This window comes from Pteropus medius, unplaced genomic scaffold, assembly GCF_902729225.1.
Source record: "Pteropus medius unplaced genomic scaffold, Ma_sr-lr_union100, whole genome shotgun sequence".
Lineage (NCBI taxonomy): Eukaryota > Metazoa > Chordata > Mammalia > Chiroptera > Pteropodidae > Pteropus > Pteropus medius.
The window spans coordinates 546,037-573,855 of NW_024343105.1; the positions used below are offsets into that span (position 1 = coordinate 546,037).

Below are 27,819 nucleotides of genomic sequence, written 5' to 3' on the forward strand. Positions count from 1 at the left end.
TATATAATATTCTATGTCACATCTAAGCTCCACATTTACTTATTGTGCTTCTCCCACGTTTGTGCATCCATTCGAATCCTCAAGGAAAAAGCAAATGCTTCATGTTGACCAGAGCACCCAAAGGGCTAAATATCTGAATGAGTGACCAAAAGGCCAAGTAAAACATCTTCCTACTTGAAGCCACAATGGTTTATAACCAGGCTAAAGTGAAATTCTGAAAGGGTAAGCCCCATTGATATTATATTTAACTCATTAAGGAGGGAACAACAACAAAAAAACTGCTTCCTTGAAGCCTTGACAAAAATCTTATGCGCACACATATAGTTAGGTACTTAACAAACATGTAGGTTAGATCAGAACCAATTTATCTTTTCCAGGGCAATAAAATCTCAACACCTTTGGAACTAACTTCTGTACCAGCCTCAGATTCTGCTATATTATCCATATGTGCACGTTGAGAAGTTACAATTGGTGATTTGTACTTCTTCATCCATTCACCTTACAAATCTGAAACTAATATTGTATGTCAACTGTCACTGAAAAATTAATTTTTTTAAAGGTACTACACCACAGGGCTGTACACTGTTCTGGCCTTTCTCAGTTTATTCGCAGTTGTTTATGAGTCAAGTTTACCTTGACAAAAAAGTTGTCAAGCTGCCAGCCAATGGGGGGGTCTGTAAAGAACAGAAGGCCCCACTTTTGCTAGGTAGGCTGATTAGAAATGCTCGGAGGTACCTCACTTTTCAGTTAAAAAAAATTTTTTTTTCCTTTCTCAAACACTAAACCTGTGTTCGGGCTGGAGACCTGATGGGACGTGGTCTGGCCTCACGTCTCCACGTCTCTAATTTCCTGGGATGTAATTTGTTTTCACGGGGAGGTAGGCAAGCGCAAGGCCTGGGCGCGGAACCCCGCACAGGCGACCAGGAGATAAAGTCCCTAGGTCCCTCAGCCGTGCATTCTCACTCCTCTGCGGCCCCAAGCAGCGCGCGCACGACGGGGACGCGCACGGACAGCTGGCGGCGCGTATGGACGCGCGTGGGCCGCGGGGGGCGGTGGCGGCCTCGCCCCCTTGAGGGCCTGGCGCGTCGGGCTTCCGTTTTCCGGTGTGGCGTCGGTCTCCTCCCAGGCCGGGCGGGCTGGCGGAGCGGAGGCCTTCGGGCGGGGCAGGCCTCCCACGCTCCGGAACAGTGGGACCTGTGAGCTTGGCCCCCAGGTGCGCGAGGCCGAGTCGAGCTTCGCCCCAGGGCTGCCCAGGGCTCCGACTCCACGGAAGGTGAGCGCCGGGCGCGGCAGTGGGGTAGGTTCCACAGACCCCCCCAGACCCAACCCCCACCCCACCGGGTGGACGGAAAACCAGGCAAAGCGGCTTTTCTTCGCGAGAAGCAAGCATCCCAAGGTGTTTGGCGGCTCGAAGACCTCCATAGCTGGCGGGATGAATGGGAAGAACCTTCCTCACGTTAATTATTGAATGAGGCGGCGTCCTTGTTGCGGGACGCTGTGCTCGCTGGATTACGGATATTCAGTGATGATCTATCATTCACTTCTCTCGTCTTTGGCCAAGATTTTTGCATTTGTATTTGGGGGCGGAAAGAGGAATTAAATGTTCCATTTGGAGTGCAAGGGACATGCAGGAAAGAGGGACGACGGGCGGCCTTTCCTACGTGCATTGTCTTGGTGGGTGAGCGGAGGGGACGGTTGCAAATGCGTGTTCCCTCAGTGCTCTCAGCTCTGATTTTGACAGTCGCGAGGCCTGTCAAAAGTTGGAGGTTGAGGCAGACGTTTCTGCACTTCTGGCTGGGAAGATGAACCAGGTTTTCCGAAAGCTGTCGTTTTGTTTTCCAAGTCGACTAAAGGCAGGAAAGGGATGGCAGTGAATAGAAAGCAGCGGGCCAGATTCTGGTTAGCTCAGCCGGAGCAGTGTCATAAAGGGGTTTTTGTCTCCAGCACCCAAAGTCTAGGGCTTTGAGCCATAAAGAGTTGGGTATTGGTCAATTTTAACTGCTCGAAAGAGAAATGTGTCAGACATTCTTAAAACTAGGCAGCCGAGTTTAGCTCCTGCGCTGATCTCCAGCACCTACTTAACTCCGTCTTTTCAGTGACTGGGTGGGTGAAAGAGAAAAGACACAAAGAGGAATGGTTTTCTCTCGTTTCTCTCCATTAAAATGAGGGCATAACCCATCTTTGGTTGAAACTGAAATTTCAAGATGGAAAGAAAAAAATCTTTCCACCTTTGCTCTTGACCCTGAAGAAAAGACTCTCAAAGAAATACCCGAGAGAAAAATTCTTTCCTTCGTAGGAATGCTTGCAAAACTGAACAAAAAAAGGAAAAAATTAGTAAATATCCTAGGCCATTTGCAGTTATATTCAGATCATTTCTTAAAAGCTTAAGGTTATACAATAAAAAGATGGGAGAGAGATGAATACGGGGCCTTAGAGATTACAAAAGCCAGGAGTCTGTTTTGTCCTGATCCAGGTCTGGAAGAATCTGGCTGTCAGTACATAAAGCTTAACTTTTCTATCTAAAAGAAATTGCTTTTTATCTTCACATTAAATTCTTTAGAAGGAACACAGTAGACTATACTCCATGCATCCCAGGAAGCTTGGACTGTGTTTTGTGTTAAATGAGTTGTGTGCTTATTTTGCCAGCTAACTAACCCTGTTAAATCTGTAATCTCTCTAATTCCATGAGTTTGATTTCCAATTATTCATTCATGATATGACATTTGGCTAAAATTTGCTGGGGTGTTAATGCCTGAAGAAATATAAAACCCAGAGTATACTTTGTATTAGAAGATTTGATCATCTTATACAGGAATCCTTTATCTAATATCAAACATATAAAACAGGTATAATTAAATTTTGCTACAAAACATATTTCATTTTTCATACTACATTGCAGGGTAGTCTTTTAAATAGCTAGCTCTTTTGGTACATTTAGAATATTTATTCACTTACCAAGAAATCCAAATACAACCCACGTCTCTAAGAGACCTGTTGTGCAAAATATGCTTGAGTTATCAAAGTGGTTAGATATTTCCACAAGTATAAAGCAAATTGTGTTAAGTAAGTTGATCTTGTCACTTCTAATGGTGCTTATTGATTTTTTAATTGTTCTATACAGTGGTGGAAGGAACCAAGAACCTCAGGAAAAGGGAATACTGCAGGAAAGTGGACCCCAGGCCTCAGTAGGTATGTGAAGAAGAATGTGAGATCACTAGTTATTTGAGGCTTGTGTCATGTAGTATTCTCATTGCTTCCTTTCTTGCTCTCATGGAGATTTTAGGAAACTTAAACCTCTTAGATAGGAGTATGTACATTGGTACTTAAAAGAAATGTTTTCTTAAATATAATAATAGGAGCAAGCTCTCATGCTGAGATTAGTTGAGTTTTGTACCTGCTAAGAGTGCTTCCTGACATGCAGTGAGCCCCACATAGGTATTTGATGTTTATTATTACTATTCATGAAAATCTGTCTTAACCTCACATCTGTTCTGCATCTGGACAGAGGAGTATATTTTCATTCTGGTAACTAAGGATGATCATTCTAAAAGAAACTTCTGAACTTAGATTGAGAGAAACCTTTACTATGAATCTAAAAATCACAGTGACCATAATAGAACTTTATATATATTATAAATTTATATGCAATATTTTATTAGGTTGTAATTTAATGATATTATTGATTAGGTAATATATTTCAGTACAAAACCAAAAGGTATGGAAGAGTTGATTTGATTTGTGGAATGACCCCTGTTGCTGCAGCCTTTGGCTATCTAGTGTCCTTTCTTCCCACGAGTGTTCCCAGGATTACCAGTTCCTTGGGTGTTGCCAGATTATTTTTGTGACGTGTCCTGGATATGTTTTGATAGAATGTTTTAAAAACTGCATATATGATCCATTCCCTGGAGTACATATGTGATTGGGGGTGGGGATCCAGGAGTTTCCATCTCAGTAAAGGACCATTGACAGGATTCTTCACCAGGGCCATGTCCTTTGCCTCTTCATCAGTGCATGAGGGACACTAGCCTCCTTGCTGGTCTTGGGATTCTGGGACTCAGACCAAGCTCTTTGCCCAGGTGGCTGCATGATCTATTTCCTCACTCTGTTCTGCCTCTTCTCAAGATTATCCCTTCTGAGAGGTTCTCCCTTTATCCTTTACTCTTTGTTATTATTGATGGCTCTCAGTACCTGGTGTGATCCTATACATTCATGGCTGTTTATTTATGGTCCGTCTTCCTCTATTAGAATCAAGTACTATGAGAGCAGGAAGTGTGTGTTGCCTTACATATCCCTAGGGCCTAGAACAGCTCCTGGCCTAGAGCAGACCGACCATTGGTAAATATTGTTAAACAAATGACATTTGGAAAAAAGCTGTTTTAAACAGAATTAGATGGGCTTATTTACTACGGGACTTTTCAGAACCTTTAATAAGTGAATGTACATAGCACAAGTGGAGCAGGGCAGATGGGAGTCAAGCTCTTCAGCATAAAATCAGCAAGGCTTTGTGCTTTGGGTGACAACTCAAACACTGGGGAAAAAAGCCACTGGCAAGAATGTTATTGGCAGTTGCACAAAATGGATTTACGAGCATCATTTTGAAAATGCAGGGGAGAGAGAGTTTGCACCAAAATATGGTAATAGTCCCATTGTTAGATGTAAATGCATGCTGTCTTTCTTTTAGTTTAGAGAGAAAAAAAACAGATTAGTATTTCTTGTGTGTTTAGTTATGTTCTTGCTTCCCTGTCCCTGCGTTCCCCATAAGGTCTTAAGTTCCTTACGGATTTCAGCAAGCCCATCCCTGTGACTTGGGTTTAGATCCTGCCATCTTGACACATGACAGTCCCCTTTAATAACTAAAGAAAAGCTCTGAAGATGGATATCTGAGTCCTGGGGGCCTGGGTAGCACACCGTGACCATAGGGGACCTGGCCCACACTTGGGTTTGCCATAGTTGGCTGCAAGAGAGACTTTGGGAGTTGTCTTTGCTCCTTGAACAAAGGAGAGTTAATTACAAAAAATGTCAGGCTTTGTAAAGGCCATTTGTCACTGGGCTGCAGGGAGAGCAGCAGCCCTTGGCAGAGCCATGGAGAACTGTTGATGTCAGCCCAGTCTCTGCAGATAGAAATAGCGAGCCTTGTGGTGTCATCCATGGATAGGAGGCAAGTCCCTTGGGGAGCTGGTGCAGACAGTGGAGAAGGCTTAGGGGAGCTGGGACTAAGGGAATTTGGAATGCCTTTCTTTTTGCTTAAAAAAATGGGAGCAAATTCTTGTTTCTCCAAGGTCAGACCAAACCATAATTCTACATAGTTAGTTACCTATAGATGGCTGGAAAAGAGAGTAGATGGGAACAGTGATGGAGGTCTTTGATTCTAATTAAACATCTTTTTAAGCTGTTTTTCCAGAGCTCATGTAATTTAAATCATCAGTAGAGTCTAGTTGACAGATACTCTTTTGCAACCAATTTTCCTTCTTAAAATGAAAGGAGGTGATAGGATACTATTATGTTAGAATGTCTAAAATCTGCATTTTTAACAAGCTCCCCGGGGGTGGTTCCTGTGCACATTAAAATTTTTGAGGGGCTAAGGGCCTGGACCAGCAGTTCTCAGTTTTGGTTGCTCACTGGAATAGTGGGCAGAACTTTTAATACTTGCCTGGGATCCATCTCCAGAGATTGGTCTTGGCTCTGGTGTTCTTGGGGCCCAGGGATTGCTATGGTGTTTTAAAAGCTTCCCAGGTGATTCTAATATACAGCCAGGTCTGGGAATCAATGCCCTCAATATCACGTCAGACACTACTAGGTAGATATTTAGGTTCAGAATGCATGAAATCTGAAAGCAAAAACATGCCACAGCTAACTGGACCTACTCTTTAGGGTTCATAAGAACATAACCCATTATATGTTGTGGTTCTTACTGGTTCATTTGCTGTTTTGAGAGACCTAGATGATGGTGTGTGATGTGGAACACTTGACTGGGCTTGGTAGTGCCTGGTTAGAATATTCCCACTCCAGTGATGAATATGGCCTTGGGACTGGGGAATGGCCCACTGGAGAGAGTTACACTTTATATTTTTGACTCTGCTGCCAGAGAAATAACTTCAAAATTTGAGTCAGATCATGACACTGTCTTTCCTCTTCTCATGTAAAACTTTCTCCAGTGCCTCTCCATTGCTCACAGGCCACATAACAGCTGAGGCCCAGTGTTGTCTGCCCACATCTTCTCTGGCTAATCTGTAACCAAGCTCTGGAAACTCAAGCCAAACATGGCCTTCCTTCAGTTACTCAGGGGTTCCCAGCTTGCTCCCTCGTATGCCTGGCTTCTGTTCCGTGCTATTCCCCAGTCCTGAAATCTGCCCCTTTTCTCCCTTAGGTAACTGTGCTGTCCCCGACTTCTCCACCCAGGTCATGTCCCCTTTTATTTTCCTCTCGCAGCACCACGTCCTTCTGCCTCATACCACCTCATACCAGATTCTTTGATATGTGTGAGTCTCTCCATTAGTCAGCAAGCTCCGTGAGGACATGAACGTGTGTGTTTGGTTTGGGACTCAGTGTTACTATATCCCTGCACCTATTCTGTTGGGTAGATGAATACATCTTACGCAGTGAACTTGATAATTATTTTTAGGTAGTGTCCTTAAAATTACATGCAGGTGTATATCTGCCTCTGTTGGCGTGTCATGTGTTGTAAACTATAGAGATATTGGACCTGAGAGAGGGGTTGTTTTGAGAAGAACCAGGCTTCATTTTGCTGGTTCTAGCTGGCTGACATAGCATGCGACTTGGAGAACAAGTCCCAGTTTATCTAAATTTTTAACCAACTCACCTTGACAGCTTTTCACTGGAGTCTGTGTATAATTTCTGAATTTTCTTGCTATAAGACTACAAGATAAAAGTGCTTAAAAATTAGGTATATCTCTCCACCCTGGGCTTTACCACCAGTGTGTGCCTCCTGGTGTGATGAAAGCCTCCATGTGTAGTACTATAATTTCTTGCAGGCCCCAGGTAAACTTGCCTTCCCCACTTCCCTGGTCTGCCCTGCGTGGGCTTGAGCAGGGAAGACCCTGCTGCTGCTCCTGTCTGTATTTGATGTAGGAAACATGTAATCACCCAGGTGGAGGAGCAACTCTGGGATGGGAGGGGATTAAGGCCAAGCAGGGGCATGGAGGGCCTCCAACCTTTTTTGTAACACTTTATTTCCATTAAAATAACTCAAGTACAGTAAAGCCGTTAGAGCTGAGCTTCTGTAAATCGGTGCTTATTATATCATTCTCTCTACTTTTAGTTTTAAATATTAAATCATTTTAAAAACTGAAAAGTCATAAAGACAGATGTATTTACCAGATATTCAGATACATATTGAATTTGTCACTTCAGCCCATTCTTTCCTGGCCAGGGAAATATTTCCCCTCTTTTCCCATACTTCACAAAGTGGTAAGGAAACTTCAGTTGGTAAAAATGAAGTAGAAAAAATTAAATGGCAGAAATAAAAACAGCAGGGTCCTGGTATATTGGTGGCATTTTCTATATTTTATTGGTTTTTATTATAAAATGTATACATACTTATTGCAAAAATGTTTTTAAAATACAAAATTGTGCCAAGCAAAAAATGACTCCATTTATCCTCTCATTTTATTCTGTGCATTATGTGTATGTGTGTGTTAGTATGTGTATGTAATCATATGTTCACACATATATAATTTTTTTAACAAGATCATACATTCAGTTTTGCAGCTTTCCCTCTTTTGTTTACTGATATATCTGGACACTTTGGATCTCTGTCATTGGCATATCTTTTGGCATAGAGTTTTATTTAAAATTAAAATGACTTTTTTTGGACTTCAGCAGGATTTCCCAACCTCCCAACCTCCCAACCAGTATGTTTTAAGTTGCATGTCTTTCCAAATGCATGTAAATGCCATGACTTATAAAATATAATTTTGTTTTCAAGTAATACTGAAGCCCTAGTAGCTTTGATTATTTTCTAGTCTCAGTTAATGGATATTAAATATATAGCTGCTCTCATGTGGAGACTGGAGAAGTATTTTGAGGTTGAAAGAGGGGCTCATATTTAAAGACTTTAATTTGGAAACTCTCAGGTAGAGGGTTGGGCAAAGTGTTTTTTAAAGTGCCTTTCAACTCTTCTAAGTTTTTCTAATAAGTTTCTTGGTAGATGTCATCATTCAGCAAATAATGATGGTTGACTTACTATGTGCCTCGCACTGTTATAGTCCTTGCTTACATTTTAGGGGAAGCAGACGGTGAACCAGGAGAAGCATTTAGTCTGTGTAGGGTATAGTGAAAGAAGTGAAACTAGATGAGGTGATGGAGAGTGGCTTTGCGGGTGGGCCAATGCATCTGTCAGGGAGAGTCAAGTCTTCCCCTGCTGCGCATGGAATGCAGGGCGGGAGCAGGCCCTGCTGACCTCAAATTTACAGAAGCCCAGTGGCCAGGAGAGATCGCTCCCTCTTGGGCTGCCTGAACACAGGTTCTGTGGCTGGCCAGGAGACCTGCAGTAGGGCATGGTGATCACTGGCAGGCCTCAGCCTGGTCTGGGTGGCCATGCTGAAGACACCGGTAAGGGCCTGTGGCTTTACACTCTTCTTCTCAAGAGAAGGTTTTGACAGGGGGTTCTCCTGCTCCCTTCTGTATAGAGGAAGTGTGTCTCCATATGTATGGTGGGGAAGCCCAGGTGGCTCCCCTTGTTTGTGTTCACTGTCCACAGCACTGAGCAGTGCTGCAGGCTACTCAACACCGGGCCCTCTTTCTCAGCCTCTGAATCTTCCCAAGAACTAGTACACAGGAGCAAATGCCTCTCTGTTCAGGTTGCATGCCACTTGCTGGATGTCTGTCTCCTTTCTCTGTACTCACTCCCCAACCCACACTCCCCCTCCCCTCCCCTCTGTTAGAAAGGCCTGCAGCTGAGGGTTTCTCAATGAGGCACTCCCACTGTGACCAATGGGGTTGGACCCCACTGAGTGTCACTGTCTTAGAGGGACATGCTCAGTGGACTCATGACTGTGACTCCCTGCACTCCGAGCACAGTCTGTACTTCTCCTGTCTCTGGAAGGGAAGGGTTAGTAGCTTGAATCACCTGGGATGTCAGGCCTTTCTTTTCCTTTCTTCTTAGGGCAGACTACCCTGTCACATTAATTTCTAGTCACCACACTCAGAGGGTATATATATGTAGATTCAATTGGAAAATCACAGGGTGCTGAGGCACCGGCCAATATATGTTGTAGAGGGTCTGCTCCAGTCCAGGTGGTCTTCTATGTGCATTCTCTCATTTAATCTTAATGACTGCTCTGGTCTCAGAGATAGAAAACCAAGGCTCCAAGAGGCTAAGTCACTTGCTAAGTCACAGAACCAGTGAGTGGTGGACCCCCCCAGGGCTCTCTGCCTTGTGCTGTGCTGCCTCAGAGGAGAGAAAGGGGGACTTGGTTTAGACAGGCCAGCTGGCTTCAGGAGTTGGAGAGGGACTGGCATTCCCCTTGTTGTGTAATATTGCCAGGTAAAATACAGGACACCCAGTTAAATTTGACATTCAGAGAAAGTAGATATTTTTTTTGTTTTTTTTTTTAAGTATGTCCCATGCAATCTTTGGGGCAGGATTATACTAAAATAATTATTTGTTGTTTCTCTGAAATTTAAACTTAACTGGATATTCTGTGTTTTTGTTTCATGTAGCAATCCTACTTGGGGACTCAGGAAGCACACTGGGCCTGATGTATGGGCAACTGAGGATGACACAGTGTGACGCACAAGCCACCCTGGAAAGGCCCAGGCCACACAGTAAGTGGTGAGCGCGTTGCTACGGCTTGTGCTCAGGTGTAGGCTGGGGACCATTTGGTGGAGGGCATTTGGGTTTCAGATGCCTGGTCCAGTGAGATTCTGAGAAGAAAACACCGTTGAGGAGAGTTGGCCACGTGCGTCCTCACTGAACTCTGTCCCATCCAGTGTTCAGAGGCTCCCTGACGTCATTTGCCATCAGCACATGTTGAGAGGACCACTTTTCCCCGTCGGCCAGGAGTGATGGATGGCCTCAGTCAGCTGGTGGACACTAACCCAGTCAACAAGTTCTCCTTTAGTGGTTTGGTTTGGCTTGAAGAAGCACTGTGCTAAAAGTGACATGAAACACACATTTTTGTCTCTCTTGCTGAAAACCGACTGTGACTTCCTGGTTCTTTATGTGTCTCCTGCAGCAGAGTGTGACTTGTGTGACCTGCTCAGGACTGACGTGGCCAGCATCTCTTCTGGGCAGTGAAAGCATGAAAAACACCCACTCTCCTGATTCTGCACATGCCCTTGCAGGCAAGAAAGTGGAAACAGAGAAGCTTCGATGTTCATTTATCCTGTTATACAGATTCTCTAGGTGTGGCTCCATCTCGTCAAGTCGGGGTTCTCAACAGCCTGCTTGTAATTGCCCGGTGTGACTTCTGCCCCCTTGGGAGGCCTGCTTTTGCCCCACTACTTCCCGGGCCTTTGTGGGCGCTGGGCGTCAGAAACACATTTTGATGTTAGCTTGGGCCAGAAAGGAGTCGGAGGCAAATCTGCAGAAGTAAAATCTTATCAGACATTCCAGAACAGATGGAAATGGCTGCCTTCCATTCAAATTGACTTAATTATCAAATTGAAAAGTTATTATTAATTTAAAATAAAATGTTAAGTTAAATACTGAGTCAAAATACCCAGTGTATCAAAAGATTCAAAAAAATATTTGTATTGATGCTATTAACTGAAATTACCTATTCTTTTTATTACCTTATGTTTAATTGACATCTTTGTAAGCAGCAGGTACCTTCTGCTTGTGTTTTCTAGGAACAATCACCGAATGGCTAACATTTGACAACATGCACCACCAGTGGCTTCTGCTGGCCGCATGCTTTTGGGTGATTTTTATGTTCATGGTGGCCAGCAAATTCATCACGTTGACCTTTAAAGACCCTGATGGTATGTATGCTGTCTTGGGGAATGGCTTTGGCTAATTCAGATTTGCCTGTGATGTTGTTCCTGGGTACATGTACGAATGACTCCAAGGACTTTCATGCCAGAAAGGACTTTGGTGGTCATGGCATCCAAATCCTTCATGTTATAAAGGTGCTAGGGAGAGGAGGAAAGGGACGACCCTTTCCCAGCACTGACCCTGGGGGCGGGCAGAACTTGCTTGGTTTGTGGATTCTTTGGCACCTCCTCCAAGACATCCCTAAGGCTCAGGTCCTGGGAATTCGCCCTGCTTGGTGGTGGTGTGAGATGCTGCCGTGACTGATCACACATGTGCCAGCTGGTGCTTCATGGTGCTGGCCATGTGTATGAAGGTCGCCTCAGTGCACTGGAAGGAAGGTTATTTAAAAATGTGTATGTTGGGTTGTCTGTGAAGATTTTTACCTCCCTTGATTTGATGTAGCTGTTCAGATGAGGACACAGCCCAGCCGTAGCAGAGCTGCTTCTAGGTCATGCTCCTCTCCTTTGCTTACTTAGGCCTTAGTGTTTTTTCTAGCAAATGGATGTGCTACTTGCTCTAACAGCCTCTAAGACTGACCTGGGCATGGGGAGACGCTGAGTGATCTATGAAGTGCTGGGTATGTGTAAGGAGGTGTGGCGATGGTCATCTTGAACACCGAGGCCACTCCTTTCAGTGGCAGGTGAGGTGAGGCACAGGGGAGATAAAGGTTCACAAGCAGCTTTTGATAGGACTAACGATGATGTCTGCCTAAGAGGGAGGACACTTGTGACTGGTGTGCATAGCATCTTTATTCTGCACAAAACTTTGCACATCCTTTTCCAGATGGCAGCTCTTAGGGAGATTAGAGAAGTATCCACGTGAGCAGTTTTCCCGATTTCCTCTTTGCAGCTGCACGACCTGTGCCATCCGTGTGACCAGCAGGCTGTAGGCCCAGCTTGCCCAAGAGCTCCTAGATGTGTTCCTTCGGTGCTGAGGGCTGCCCTGTGCCCCCACGTCCTGCTCCCAGTCTCTCTGTCATCCCCACCATCTGTCTAGGAAGAACAAAGTTGGGAGGCAGATCTTCAGGCAGAGGAGGATAGCCCTAAAATCAGCATCAAGGATTGTTCTCAGCTCCATAGTTGCTGCTCAGTAACAGTTATTTGGCCCTCAGTGCTTGGCACCCCAGCAGGCTGTCACCACAAGTACCTCCTCATCTTCCAGGGGTCCTCGTGAGGACCCAAGTGTTTCACAGCCTCAGGAAGGTGATGTCACACCTGCCCGTGTCCAGGGTAGCCAGAAGCGTCATGGATAATCACGCTAACCCCAGGGATCAGGGCCTCTGTCTGAATAGCAAGGGCCCAGTCTTGGAGGGTGGTTGGAGTTTGAGACCATGATCTCAGCTTGACAGTTTGATGTTTCTCCCGCTGCTCCAGCTCAATTATGTTACTGAGAATGGCAACCCCTTGTTAAGCGTTAGAGTAGTGTTTCTCCTCCACACCCCCCTTCACCCCTGCACCTCAGAATCCTTGAGAAACTTTGTAAACCTTACTGCTTGGACCCAACCAGAGACCAAATAACAGAATCTAGGTGTGGGGCCCAGGGGAGAACCCCAAGTATAGAACAAAACTGGGAATTGAAAGCTGCTGAGAATATGAAATCCATGTTACTAAGATCTACATGTTTTATTCCTGATTCCTTTAAATGTCACCTCCTGGTAAGGAAGGCACTTAAAAGGCAGGTCACGAGGTTGTTTATGGTTTAGTTTATTTTAAAAAGTAGAAGAATAGGGAATGTATTTACGAGACTTCACCAAAAATAATTAGATGTATTTTGAGTTTTAATATTCTCCGACAGTATAGCCTCTCTTTAGAGGCTATAGCACCTCATCCTCAGTGGTATATGATAAATGAGATGTTATTTTGCTTTTATGTAGCAAGTTTTATGCTGAGTGTTTTCAGAGAACTGTAGATGCTCAGAGGGTTTTGTGAAGGGGAGCATAAAATTAGAGGGAAAGAAGGGAAAATCTATGGGGAAGGATGAGAAGCTTTAGGATTTTGAACCTGAGAGATCTGTTCCTGACTTTGTGCTGCGCACCCAGTCTCCCCAACCTTGTAAGGTGAGCTGTACTTCCTTGCGCTCTTTGATATGCGGTGTGGCCACGTGATTGCTGTGGTTAGCAGACCAGCACACTGGTGTGGACCATTCCACGTAGGGACTTCAGGGCCAATGCACACTTGGCCCCACTCCCCTTTCCCGCTCAGGGAAGCATGGAGAGGGCCCCCCAGGCGGGTCCCTGGTGAGGGTGATGTCATCTCTGCGTTGTGCAGTGAACTCAAGATTAGAACCCATTGTCGTTGGGTCCACAGCAGAGCCACAGCATAGGCAAAGGAACCGCTCGCTCTTTGATCGTAGTGGCGGGTAATGGCATCTGCTGGAAATAAATGGTTCATGGCAAAGCAATGGAAAAACCAAACTGTGCATAAATTGTGCTATCAGTTTTATTTGAATCTAGTTGAATCAAGGTCGAGGGGATTTGGGGAGCAAATACCAGGAAGTTTAAAACCAGAAAAATGTTAAAAATTGGCAGATGACTGGCCGTTGTGTGAGATGTTCCACAGCTACCAAAGGCTGTTCTGTGTGCTTCTGAGTGAGTAAAATAGGTGGCTTTTCAAAAATTAATTGATAAATCAATTGCTTAGAATTCAGGTTGCATTGTCCTGTCTAAAATGTTTTTAAGAAAGCTTAGGTTTCTGTAAGACCCATTAAACCTATGGCAGAGCTAAGCATTGCGGTGCTAGTAGAAGACATTGTTGGAACAGGAAGTGACCAGACAGGAGTGGAATGTGACTTTTTCATTAGCACACCAGTGCTTTGGGGTGACAAGGTTGTGGAGGAAGAGTAGGGACAGATGTTGGTCCCTCCAAGTGCATTCAGCACTTTGGGCTGATGGCACTGATACTTTTGTTTAGTTTTGCACTGCAGATGGCACTCTGTCCTCATGGCAGGGCCAGAAGAGCTCCCATGCACAGCTTCAGTTAGGTTGCATTTTAACTCAAACAGGGAAAGGAAGGGTAAAAAATTTTAGTGGGATTCATAAAGGTGTGTGGCAGAGAGATTCATTTTGGGGTCAGATAATTCCCCAATGGGGAGATGGGATTTCTGTTGTTGTCAGGGCCCTGGGAGGATGCTTTCATCCTTCCTGTGCAGGGCAGGTGCTCTTCACAGTTGTGCTGGCTGGGGATGGGGACGTGGTAAGTGGGGCATGTTCAACAGCCAGGTGGGGCCTGCAGGAGAGTGTGCAAAGTGTTGGTATTCATGACTTAAGAGGACTAGGTTTTGATATTTTTTTAAAAAGTGAACTGCACCTTTGTTCATACATTGTTATGCTAACTTCTATGCTTTGATTTGATAGCTATTTTTTCTTTCTAATTATGTATTAAGCTTTGCAAAATTTTGAAAGTAAATGTTTCTTTGATTGTAGAGATCTGAAAATTATCTTCAAATTCTGCCCTGAAGGTTTCCTAGAAACCAGTTTGCTGTAATTCTTACTCTGGAATTGCATTTTGTGAAATTCCTCTAGTCTCACCTCAGTTCCCATGGATTTTTAAACTAATGAGTAAGCACTAACTTAACTGCTAATTTGACTTTTTTTTAAATTAAACTTTTTATTTCGCTATCATTGTGGAGTCGCATGCAGTTGTAAGAAGTAACAGAGAGCGTTCCATGTCCCCTGACTCAGTTTTCCCCAGGGGTAACATCTCAGCTTCACAAGCAGGATTTTGATATTGATACAATCAAGATGCGCATACCTTCACCACCACAGGGGGCCCTGTGGTGGCCCTTTCATAGCCACACCCACCTCTCTCCGCACCGCCATCCCTACCTGTTCTCCCCAGCAACCACCGATCTCCTCTATCATTTTGTCATTTCAAGAATATATGCAGTACGTGACCTTTCCGGATTGGCGTTTTTTCACTCAATATTAAAAATCTCTGGGGATTCATCCACCTTGTTGCGTCTGTCAGTAGTTTGTTGCTTTTTATTGCTGTGTAGTATTCGGTGGTGAGTGTATCCCCGTTCGTTTAACTCTTGGGGCTATTACAAATGAAGCTGCTCCAAACTTTTGGTATAAGGTTTTGCATGAGCGTAAATTCTCTGGGATAAATGCCTGGGAATGCAATTGCTAGGTTGTGTGGTAGTTGCATGCTTCATTTTTTAAGAAATGACAAAAATATTTTCTGGAATGGCTGGGCCATTTTATATTACTATCAGCAGTGTATGAGTGATTCATTTCTCTTCGCCTGCTCCCTAGCATTTGGTATTTTCACTGTTTTGTAGTTCAGCCATTTTGATAAGTATGTAGTGGCATCACACTGTGGTATTAATTTGCATTTGCCTGATGGCTATTGATGTTGAACATCCTTTCAGGTGTTTGTTACCTGTATATCTTCTTTAGTGAAACATCTGTCCATGCCTTGCTCATTATATAACTGGGTTTTTTTTTTAACTATTAAGTTTTGAGAGTTCTTTTCATATTCTAGATTCTTCTTTGTCAAATACATGGTTTGCAAATATTTCCTCTGTCTATATAGCTTGTCTTTCCATGCTCTTTATTGGGTGTTTCTTAGAGCAAAATTTTTTATTTTGAGGAGATTTATTTTATTGATTTTTCCAAAGGTTTTCTCCTATGTTTTTAAAAATGTTTTATAATTTTTATGTGTCTATAGATGTCCAATTGCTCAAGTACCACTTGTTGAAAAGACTTCCTCTTCTGAATTACTTTTGCCCCTGTCATACCAGCTGGGCATATTTGGGTGGCTCTGTTTCTGGGGCCTTTTCTCTGTTGCAGTAATCTGTGTGTTTGCTCCTCCATGAGAAGATGTTCTGACTACTCTGTCTCCTAGCCTACAGCGCCAAACAGGAGTTCCTGTTCCTGACAGCCATGCCTGACATGGGGAAGTCGCCAGGAGAGAATCGCTTTCCTGAGGAACTGAAGGTGGGCAAAGCCAGGAGGAGGGCAATATCTCCTCCACCCCGTCAGCAGAGGAGCAGGGCTGCCTCTTCCCATTCTTACCTGTGCTGTCTCCCTCTCACCTGCTCCCTCCCTCCAGCCGCACCAGGTCCCCCACTGTTTTGTGGACACTAGCCTCCTGTCCCTCTGTGCACTCATCAGCTGTTTTGATTTATCATTGTGTTCTGTTTTGTAGGCACAGCTTTTGTCACTCTGCACGTTTCTCCTCATCTTTTTAGCTTCTCTTTGAGAGAGGCATGGTCACATCTATTTTTATGTCCTTCACAGTGCCTTGTCCGTTATGAGTGCTCTGTAAATATTGATTTTGCTGTATTCCTGACCAGCTGAGAGTGAGCCTTCCCAGGGGAGTGGGGGGTGTTAAGTAAGGCCAGGAGACAACCAGGGGTACAGGAAGCCTCTCCGACACAGTTTCAGGCAGAATTGCCGCTCCCACAGCCTAAGAGTGCTGTGGAGCAGAGAGCTGAGTTTAGGAAACAGGCTGATCATCCAGAATTGTGGAGTACATGGCAGAGCCCCGGGCTGCTAACTTGTACCCAGCACTTACCTTCTGTGACATTCTGACTCCATGTCTTTCTCCTCAGGCTCCTTTTGCACATAAATTCCTAATCAACCCTTAGCCACAATGAGGGACACCCTCTTGAGGTCCCCTCTCCCTTGCTGATCCCCATTCTGGGTCCAGAAGGTTTAGGTTGCAATTGTGTTAAAAGAATGGAATGGGTAGAGCAAGCTCTAAAGATGGGTATCAGCTCAGAATTAAACCACAGAGAAAGGACATTTCCTGTGCGTGACTTGCAGTGTAAGGACAAGTTAGAACCTAACAAAGTCTGGAAAGCATGCACCTTGTCATTGTAACGTGCTGTTGGAGTTAACTTTTGTAGGACATGGATGAAATAAAGGTCAAGCCTGCCCAACTCATGAGATGGACCTGGAATGTGGCTTTAGGTCAAGGTGATCCAGGACACGGAAAGAGTATGGATGGACTACAGAGACCAGAAGCAAACCTGTAGGAAATATGAGGGTGGCTTTAATAAAAAGAGTTAGAGAAATTGATGTTTAGTGACTTGGATTAATAATGACACAAAGGTAGGGTAAGAGTTTTGCAAGAGGAATGAAGTGCTTTGAGACAGGGGCTCTGCTAGAATGCCGTGACACTGAAGGGGCATACCGTCCCGCAGTCGCTCTTGGTGACTCTTTCTGTAAAGACAGTTGGCCTACAGGAGTCATTGTGGTGAAAATATTTTACTTACACGTGCCTTACAGTTTGCAAAGCACGTTACTGGATCTGAATATGCCATACACAGCAGGTAGTGGGCCTGGGGTTTCAATTCGGTATTCTCTGTCCCCTTCTCTTCCTACCCCATCCACTGAGTGTCATAAAGCTCAGATGCAAGGAGAAGGAAGTGGGGAACTGTAGTCAGACCCAGTTCTCTGAGACTAAGAGTCATCAGATGATGTTAAACTCAGCATATGTTTCCCAAAAGGAAGGTGATTTAGGAAGGAGATCAGGTTGCAGAGATTGTCTTTAAAAGTTTGTTTTGTACATAACATAGCTGCATGTTTGAATGGAAAATAGTAGAAAATAATATCAGACATTAAAATTGGGTTTATATATTTACAAGGAGAAAAATAGAATGGTATCAGTCTGTAAACACAATTGAATAATAACAATTTTTCTTTGTGTATAATGTTTAAGTTTGAAGAGAAGTAAATTTAAAAGTGATGGAGTTTTTTTGCAGTTTCTCAGTAGAACCTGTTTGGAAGCCCTGCCCCATGATGCACTGCTCTTTAGTGTCATCTGTGATGGGGATTAGATCTGAAGTGTAAAAAGTTGGAACAGACTAAGGAGAAGAGAGAGAGACTCTCTAGATAAGTGAGCAAGAGTTGAGATTGATGAAGGAATGAGGTTGAACTAGACCGCATTTATCAGAACAGAAGCAAATGCCTGGTGCTGATCCCTGGAGCTGTGCGAGGCCAGGGCAGGCAGCAGGCCACGGTGTGCTCTTTGGGGAGGAACAGAGGCCACTGCAAAGAAGCAGAGCGGGGCAGGTCTGCGGGTTCTGCTCTTACTTCCACAATGTCTTCACTTCAGGAAGTAGCCGTTAGGAATCCTCAAGGCATTTGTTCTCCACTGGGGGACCCAGGAAGTTTGGTCAAACAGGAGAGAGCAAGGGTGGCCATGAAGAAGAAGGGGGGGGCCGGGTGGTGGGGTGGAAGCTGTATTGTCCTGATAGTTCCAGTGTTCTTGTTCTCTCATGTTCTAGAAGGCTTACATCTTCTCCCATTTTGTAACTGACTCAGTCCCTCGGGAGGACAGGTTGTTACAGCTGCCCCGTAAATGGATTGCCTGGTAAGCCGAGAGCATTTTAACATGTAACAAGGGCATTTTGGTCTATTTAATAAAGTGATTTTAGAGGGACCATCTGTTTTTAAATTTTGAGGAGAAGTTCTGTGTAACATAAAGGGAATAAATAGATGTAGTAGCAGAAACATTTGAAAATGCTTAGAAACAGGACCATAACTGGAGATGACCAAAGAATGGGATTGGAAGAAACAGCCTCCCTAGTCAGAATTGCCTCTCCCTCACCTCCTACTCCCCCCCACACACAGTCGTAATGCGTGTGCACGTTCACACGCACACACAATGATATATGTGTTCTTACTCAGCTGAGGCTTTCCTGGTGTCTCCACAGAACACTGCAGCTGTATCCAAGCACAGAGTAAAGACTCAGTAAATATTTGTCAAATGAATTATTCTGCCACCTGACAAAGCAGTGAAATTCATAAAAGAGCTCTTGTGTTATAGGCATTTTAAGTTATAAACCAGTCCCGAAGGGTCTGTGCCATTGGGAACGTGAGCTTTTTAATAGTTTTTGGCTTTTGAAAGCCAACCTTTTTATGAGAAGGAAAACCAGGTGAGCCCAAATTGTGTCTGTTTTCCTTGTCAGCTGTATGATTCATCCCAATGATTTACTAGGCAGTGGGAAGGTCCTGAGGAAGGCTTTAGAAAGTGGCTGGAAAGAGTGATTTTCACTCTGTAGAAAAAGAGGAAGAGAAGAAGATGAGGGGCCTGTGGATGATAAGAAAAGGACAGGCCAGTCTTGCAGGGAAGTCTGGAGGGGCTCTGGTAGAGGCTTGTGGCTTCTACCTAGTGGAAGATGGGACTGAAAGTAGAGAGAAAAATGCTCTGCTGTCTTTGCAGAAAATACCCAAATGCGGTAAAAACAATTCACAGAGGATGTTGAAGTGTTTTCTAGAACTTCCCAGAAGTCTTCATAGGTGCACCTCCCCCAGCCAGTATTTTTAAATCAATTTTTTATTTAAAAAGTCAAATATGCTTTTATGTTACTTTTTATATTTAAAAAGTCAAAAGAAAAACGTCAACTTTTGTATATTTCTTTTTTAAAAACCATTCACTGAGGTGTTATATATGTTCTTTATGACTCTATTCATCAGGATAAGCACACAGTTCTGTTTCTCTGTAACTCAAATTAAGAAGGGTGGGATTTTGGTTGGCAGCCCATTGTACCAGATTTTAGTCCCTGTGGGCGAATGCTGGAGTACCTTTCATACTGGCTTCCCAACTTAACAAGACTTCTCCTTCCTTTTTAACTGAGCCCCACCCCCACCCAAATGTCATGAGCAAAGGCATTTCCTGAGCCAAGGATATAGACAGAAAGGGCTCGCTGTATTCCATGCAAAGTCAGTGAAGAGACCCACACTGATATATCTTGGCAAAACATTGCAAGTGCTAGAATCATAGGAAAAAATACTACAAGCCCCCTAGGAATTAAAAATGAGTTGCCTACTAAGAAATGACAATTGAGTGTAGACTTCCCTCCACAGTATTCAACATACAAATGAAGTCCCTGCTCAAGAATTTTGTGGGGAAAGCTGTGACTCAAGTTATTTTCACTCGAATTGTATTCCGTGTGAAGGCAACATAGGACCTGTCTTAGCTACATGTGAGTTAGAAGTGACACCAACTACACTGTTGTTTTCGAGAGGAAAAAAGGTGTTCAAAGACCTTTTTCAGGTAACTCAGATGATCAAACCACACTTCGAAACTGGAGACATCTTAATAAAAGGAATGCATCCCTTCCCTTATGCAGCCTGGACCCCAAGCTCAGAAATCCAGCCTGAGGCTGTGCTCCCAGCTCTCCCTGTGGTCTTGGGGCTCATGGTGGCAGCCAGCACACTTGCCCTTGCTTGGTTTTAGCCCACTGGCCTGGTGGACGGGGCTTTCTGGCATCAGAGCCAAGCCTTCACTCCACAGTTCATGTGGTAGGTCTTCTCACCTGGTTTGATGACTCCTTGGAGAACAACCAGTGCTGGCATGCTCCAGCACTTGCTCACAGGGGCGGACTTCTGTATGGCTGACATGACTGCCAAACAAAACCCTTCCCCTGCCCTTACCTAGTACTACGGAGAGGTACCATCACGTGCTTGTCACTGAGGAGAGGAGTGCATTTTTAAAACATACCAAATGACCCAAGGTTGAATTTTGTTATTGTTTTGTTAGTAAATCAGTTATTCTCTTATACCACAATATCTTCAAAACACTCACCGTGTGTGAACAGCTGTCCTTAGAGACAGTCCACATACGCATACTCAGAATCACATGGAGGGAAATGCTAGGAAGAATGAAGGGGACAGAAACTGGCCTTCACTAAAATCCCTGAGTGAAAAGTATCCTGCTGTTTCCAGGAAATTATGTGTCATAATGCCATCAGCGGAGTGACAGGAAGACAGCCCACACACCCGCTCCTCGGTTTGTGCAAGTCGAAGATGAAAGAACAAGAGCAGTCACTGTTTCTGGTTGAGCTGTGGTCCAGTTTATCCAAGGATCCTGCATGCCAGGCCCCTGAGGGCGAAGCAGGCCCACAGAGCTCTGCAGTGTCTGTGAGGGCAGCACTCTGCATGAGTGTCCACCAGGAGGGCAAAGAGGGCCTCCAGGGGACATCCTGTTTTCTACTAATGAAGCCCTGTGCCCCTTTTGCCGCCCTGTTACCTGCAGCCTACTGGGAAGATGCTTTTGGATAGCCAGCTAGCCCAGCCCCTGGTCTATATGGAGCGCCTGGAGCTCATCCGAAACGTCTGCCGGGAGGAGGCCCTGAGGAACCTCTCACACACTGCAGTGTCCAAGTTTGTCCTCGACCGCATATTTGTCTGTGACAAGCACAAGATCCTTTTCTGCCAGACTCCCAAAGTGGGCAACACCCAGTGGAAGAAAGTGCTGATCGTGTTAAATGGTGCGTGCCTCGGCCAGTGTGTACCTGTTGTCGTGGCTGTCAAGGTTTGCTCCGGGAATGTCGCTATGGCCTGGATGAGGGAGGGGCTATAGGAAGGGCTGTCTCCTGAGAATGCTGGTGACCTTATAGAAAGTTCTTTGTTTTTCCTTCTAAAGTGTCCTACTTTAGAAGTTGGTGGTGTTACTTTAGATACTGATGTTTTCAAAGGCTACCCCTGAGGTCACCATCTCTTCTCTTTCCATAGCAGAGCCCCCATCTCAGGCAACCTGCCCACTCAGCAGATCCCTCTTCTCTTCAGAGTCACTGCAGTGATCCTCACTGGTTATTGGCTCTGTCCTCAGAAGTCAAGGCTGCACACACACTGAGCACCAGGAAGCTGCCTCACGACCGCTTTTCCTGTAGTGAGAAGGGCCCACACCCCGTGCCTGGGAGGGGAACCCTGCCAGTGGGTGTGGGGCCTCTTCACCCATGGCCAATATGTTCTGTGCCACTTGAGTAGATAGAAACAGTCCCCGTTTTACACTGAGCATCCATAGTCAGAGGACTTAACTGACTTGCTTCAGGAAATCTGATGTTTTCTCAGGAACATATTAGATCACTGAAAAGTGGCCTCATACAGTACATGTTTTGACTACTCACCACTGTTTTCGGAAAATGTGTTTATTAATTTAAACTCCACTTACTCTGAACTGGTCCAAGATAGCTATGGGCCTTGTTGAATTCAGTTTTCAAAGAAACAGAATTCCAGTTGACAGCAGTGTGACTCCTGGGTCATGAATCAGACCTGGGAGAACCATGGAAGGTGGCCCTGGGTCTCTGTCCTTCAGCCCCCACTGCTGCTCCTGTTGTCAGAGTCGCTGGTCAGAGTTTGCTGTCATTTGGCCTTTTCACTGGTTGGTTGGGGGAGAAAAAAGATACTGGCTTCATTTTCTGATATGCTTCTTGAGTAATCTGACAGCATGTTGAGACATCGTAGAATGAGGTTACAAATCAAATTTAAAACAACCGTTATGTGAAAGTACAAATCTGGCACCACAGTATGAAGCATTAGACTTTAAAGGCTAAGTAAACACTCACAAGAGCAGGACAAAAAAAGCAGGTTTGTCAGGTGATGTAATAGAAAAATGGGCAGTCCTTGTGGCTGTCTTCCATCATCCCTAGACACACCTGAGCAGGTCCAGGAGCAAAGCCACAGAGCTGGTTCATTCTACAGCCATCCTCAGCACTTATGGACTGGTGCTTAAATATTTGGGGGAGGAATGAATGAAACAGACAAGGCTGTGGCCACTGCCTAGGTGGCCCAACAGAGATTCTTCCAACTAGACTCCAGGTGTGACAATAGCATTAACAGAGATGGATATGGAGGTTTACAGACACTTGGCTAAAACCTCTGATGATGACACTTTATTTCCACTTGTCTAAGTTGAGAAGAGAAAAAACCTGCCCAACCCATCAATCCAAGGATGAGACCTCCCCCCCAGGTTCCATTAATCAGCCTGGCTTGACACACTGTAGCTCTTGATCCTACTCTGCCTTCTCCTTAGTCACTCCTTGTCCTCTTTGACCCCTGCTTCAAATGTGTCACATCAATCTCACGACATTAGTCAGATTGTTCCAGCACATCTCTGCCACTTGCCAGTCTAGGTTGCTGTGAGGTTACCTATCTCCCCTAGTTTAATAGGAGAATAAGTGCTGTTGGTTTCAGGCATACCGTTTGCATTCAGTAATCTTTCTTTCAGGGCAGATTTAACCCAGTTTGGGTGTGTTGCCACGGGTAGGTATTGTCCTTATTTCCACCCCGTGCTGCCTCTCTCTCTTCCTCCTAACTCGTCTGTTTCCTCTAGATAGCCTGTGGATTACTTTCTTTACTTTCTCATCCTGCCAGCAGATGCAGTTGGAATTCAAAACCCCCAGATTTTGGGGATGGCTTGTGGGGAACAAGAGCTCATGTTAAGAGATGGGCATCTTCTTTAAGAGTGGCACTGAGATGGCCAGCTCACCTTCTCTTTTGTTTACTTCCCAGGAGCCTTTCCTTCCATCGAAGAGATCCCTGAAAATGTGGTTCACGACCATGAGAAGAACGGCCTCCCTCGTCTTTCCTCCTTTAGTGATGCAGAAATTCAGAAGCGGTAGGGCCTGGTTCCCACAGGGAAGGGGATTTTGATAAAACCTGATGCTCCTTCTATATTTGCCATGTATCCCAAAATGCTCCAAGGACTCCTGGGGGCTGTTGGTTTGTGTTGGTTAGAGACAGCTGAGCATGTGCCCAGTGTTTAGTGCATTTAAATTCAAAAATCTTGATGAGAGTTTCAAAACATCTCTCTACCCTCACTTGCATGCAGTCTTTTATTTTTTTAAATTAGTTTCAAGTATACAGTACATTGGTTAGACATTTATATAGTTGGTAAAATGATCCCCCTAATTGCTTCTTCTCTCCTCTGGTTTTCTACCTAGCCAATATATTAATGCTAACTGCATTCCCTATGCTGTGCTCCCCATCCCTGTGACCATATATCAACTACTAATTTGTATATCTTTAACCCTTCACCCCATTCTCCCAGCCCCCTCTATCTGTCACCAAATTGTCCTCTATATTTGTGAGTTTGTTTTTGATTAGTTTGTTCTTTTTGTTCCTTAGATTGCGCATCTAAGTGAAATCGTATGGTATTTATCTTTCTCTGACTTATTTCACTCAGCATGATAACCTCTAGGTCCGTCTATGTCATTGCAAATGGTAGGATTTCATTTTTTTTAATGGTTGACTAATATTCCATTGTATATACGAACCAATCCAATCGTCCGTTGATGGGCATTTAGGTTGCTTCCATATCTTGGCTATTGTAAGTTGTGCTGCCATGAATATTGGGGTGCATAGATCTTTACGAATTATTGTTTTGGTTTTCTTTAGTTGAATACCCAGAAGTGCAATTGCTGGGTCAAAAGATATATCTATTTTTAATTTTTTGAGAAACCTTCAGACTGTTTTCCATAGTGGCTGTACCAGTTTGCAATCCCACCAACAACGTATGAGGGTTCCCTTTTCTCTACATCCTCGCCAATACTTGTTCTTTGACTTATTGATGGTAGCCATTCTGACAGGTGTCAGGTGATATCTCATTGTGGTTTTAGTTTGCATTTCTCTGATGATTAGTGACCTTGAGCATTTTTTCATATGTCTATTGGCCATCTCTATTTCCACTTTGGAGAAGTATCTGTTTGGATCTTCTGCCTATTTTTTAATTGGATTGTTTGTTTTCACGCAGTCCTTTAAAATGAAGGTTTGATCATTTTCTTAATAGAAATGAGTGGTTGATTTTGTTCTGCTTTGGTTGTATTTTATGGACTCCTTACTGATTATGATCATTCTCTCATGAGAAAGGGATTTAGGTGGCAGGGAAACCCCACTTAGTTTTTCAATTTTCCCAAAGTCATTATGCCTACTTTCACAGTAGCTGCCCAGGAGTGGTGGCGGGGATAGGACCTAGCACAGACAGCAAGAGACAGACCCCAGCAATCACAGCAAGGGTGAACAATGGCATTCAAAAAATTACTTAGCTGATAAATCGAAAAGATCTTTTTACTAGATATGAAATGGCCCCGTAGAACAAGGTTTAAAAGGAATAAGAATGTCAGGGACCAGCGGTACTTTGACTTCTTATTCTTCGCCGCCTTTTCATTGCTTCTGGCCCTGGTTACGCTGTCTTCCCAACCTGTACAAAACAGCTCTTGAGTGCCAGGTCAGACACCCTCCTGGTCAGGGCTGCCCTGTCACCCGCTAAGCACTCGCTTTCTGGGGATTTGTGAGAGCAGAGCACTGAGAGCTGTTCTGGTGCAGAAGAAGCACACCGTAATGACAACTGTGTTCTCATTTTCCTGTTGTCATCATCACTGCTATAGGCCCTTCACCAGTACCATTGCACCACCACTGCTGCTACTGGCAGCTTTCTCTGCTAGCTGGAGCCTGGAACCTTGCTCTTCATTTTCTCTACCCCTGCTCCGTATTTTTCCTTCTCTTGGTAATTTTCAATTGAATTTTTAAAGATATACCCTTAAAGTAACTTTTTCTGGCCTCAGCTGTTCCTAACTCATTCAGAGTTCTTGCACTTAATGATTTTCTTCCCAGGAACAAAACTTTTCAGTGTTTTTGAAATTTTGAAATATTCAAGTAAAACAAAACAGGCTAAATAGATGTTTTCAAAGTGGCCCCCAAGGATGAGTCCTCTGGCCTTGGACAGTTAAAGTTTCTGAACCTCCATCCCTCACCTGTAAAATGAGTTAATAACAGGATCGGCTTTCAGTGGTGGTCGAGTGGATTATATAAGAGATGCCTGTGGTGTACTCGTGTCAGGGCTTGGCCTGGGTGAGGGTTCAAGAAACAGCAGCTGCTGCTGCTCCAGCTGTTACTCTCCACTCCTCCCACCCTCCTAACCGTCACCACCAACAGCATTGGCTTAACCTCCTGTTTGTCTTCTTTTTTTTCCTTAGCTTGAAAACATACTTCAAGTTTTTTATCGTGAGGGATCCCTTCGAAAGACTGATTTCTGCTTTTAAGGATAAATTTGTTCACAACCCTCGCTTCGAACCTTGGTACAGGCATGAGATTGCCCCTGGCATCATCAGGAAATACAGGCGGAACCGGACAGAGACCAGGGGCATCCAGTTTGAAGATTTTGTGCGCTACCTTGGGGACCCAAACCACAGATGGCTAGACCTTCAGTTTGGCGACCACATCATTCACTGGGTGACGTATGTAGAATTGTGTGCGCCCTGCGAGATAACGTACAGTGTGATTGGTCACCACGAGACCCTAGAGGACGACGCCCCATACATCTTAAAGGAGGCTGGCATAGACCACCTGGTGTCATATCCCACCATCCCGCCGGGCATCACCATGTATAATAAAACCAAGGTGGAGCTCTACTTTCTGGGTGTCAGCAAACGAGACATCCGGCGTCTGTATGCCCGTTTCGAAGGGGACTTTAAGCTCTTTGGGTATCAGAAGCCAGATTTCTTGCTAAACTAATGTGTAGGACTATGAATACAGGTGTCTTTGTTAGACCAGAGTCTAAGCAGGTGGAGATCTGAGCACAGAAATGACGCTTCCTCCATCACGCTCCTTTGAAGACTCTTGAGTCTCCCACGGACCCGCGTGTGCCTCAGCTGGGGAAGCTGCACCCTGACCATTATGGCTTAGTTTGAACATCTGGTGCACTGAGGGCCTCACCCCCCGCTACCAATGCCATTAGGTCTTTTCTCTCCTTAGAAGGGGAAATAACTAAATATTTGCTGTCTAACAGACTTGGAGGAAAAATTATATGGCGTTAGGAGTCGTTTCCTTCAGCTGTCAAGGAGGCAGGTGCAGTCGCAGCTTCCCTGGTGATAGGATGGTCCTGCCTGTCACTGGGAGACTGCAGGGATGGCACTCCGACCCATCAAGAGACACGAGAAGCTGATGGCCTACAGAAATCACAGGGGCTAATGCAGGACCACATCTGAGTAATAAAATTACATCTCTGGCTTTCATCCTGGCGCTGCTATATTCACAGGCAAACCATTCTTTCCACAGCTGTCTTCTTCCTGTGAAATTCAGGGGTGAGCCAAGGGCACTTTTTGGCAGTCCATCTTTCCAGAGTACACGCCTATATACTGCTAGTCCCTGTTTCTGAACGTCTGCCTGCTGAGTGATTATCTTATTCAGCCCAAGAGATACCATTTTGGAAAGTGAGGGCAGTATAGATTCTTTCGACCTGAGAACATTTTGGGGATCTTCAAGGGAACATGGCATGGAAAAGGAAGAGCTGGCTGGGTTCTGGAGCTCAGGCAGCTGTAGATTTAGGTATGTCCATCCTGATTATTGTTTTCTCTTGTCTTTGTCCCGTCTGGATAGCGACAGGGGCTTCTTACCTGTGAAGGCCAGCACGGGCAATATGCCAACGTTGCAGAGTCAGTGCAGTTTACATGTTTTATTTTTTCATCTCAGCAAAGTGCTCACCACTGGACCTGTTTCTGATAATGCCATCATCCTGGACTCCAAGTTGGATAATGAGGTTCACCAGCAATAAAACCCTGGGCCCAGGCAGCCTCCAATAACACATCTCCCAGGCACTGAGGAGCAAGCCATGGCCACCATGTCACATGCCACCTGACAGCGAGGGCCCTTGGGATACCGGACAGTTTCCCTGTGAAAAGACCCAAGTGCCCAACTCAACGCAGTGCTCATGGGCCCAGCTTTTCTTCCAGGCAGCTTCAGCCTTTCCTTTCTCAGAAAGACTGCCTGAGTCTGTAAATGTGAAAGTAAAATAAAAATATGTGCCAAACCTGACATGCACTGCAGTTCTAGGGAAGGTTTTCTGTGGCCACGCATCGTCCCTGAGGTCTGGCAATAGTGCTGGGCAGTGCAGGCCTGCTCTGATGGCTGCTAGTGACAAGACCATGGAAGCGGGGATAGTAAGGCCCAAGTGTGACTAACCACGACTGACGAAGGGCAGTCCATGTGCTAGCCTTTCATCCTCAACTGGTGCAGAGGATGTAACATGAGTTATTTTTCTATAAAGTTTTAGCAAAGTCTTGTTAAAATCATTTCACGCCCAATGAGCTGATTA

General features: G+C 44.7%; 1 protein-coding gene across 18 annotated transcripts; it reads left to right on the forward strand.

The window, feature by feature from the left end:
- Window positions 1–1,143: 1,143 nt before the first annotated feature.
- On the forward strand, window positions 1,144–27,539 carry CHST10 (carbohydrate sulfotransferase 10). Of its 18 annotated transcripts, none has more exons than XM_039867102.1 (11): window positions 1,144–1,273; window positions 3,122–3,189; window positions 6,368–6,399; window positions 9,682–9,786; window positions 10,197–10,366; window positions 10,813–10,944; window positions 15,841–15,932; window positions 20,673–20,861; window positions 20,983–21,217; window positions 23,241–23,346; window positions 25,703–27,539. In XM_039867102.1, exons 5-11 carry the CDS (start codon window positions 10,294–10,296, stop codon window positions 26,238–26,240), a joined length of 1,365 nt encoding a protein of 454 aa, XP_039723036.1. In that variant the 5' UTR covers window positions 1,144–1,273; window positions 3,122–3,189; window positions 6,368–6,399; window positions 9,682–9,786; window positions 10,197–10,293; the 3' UTR covers window positions 26,241–27,539. The 18 variants fall into 18 exon arrangements, with proteins under 18 accessions (XP_039723036.1, XP_039723031.1, XP_039723034.1 ...); XM_039867101.1 differs by having other exon boundaries at window positions 1,167–1,297; XM_039867097.1 differs by lacking the exon at window positions 10,197–10,366 and having other exon boundaries at window positions 6,368–6,479.
- Window positions 27,540–27,819: the final 280 nt, after the last annotated feature.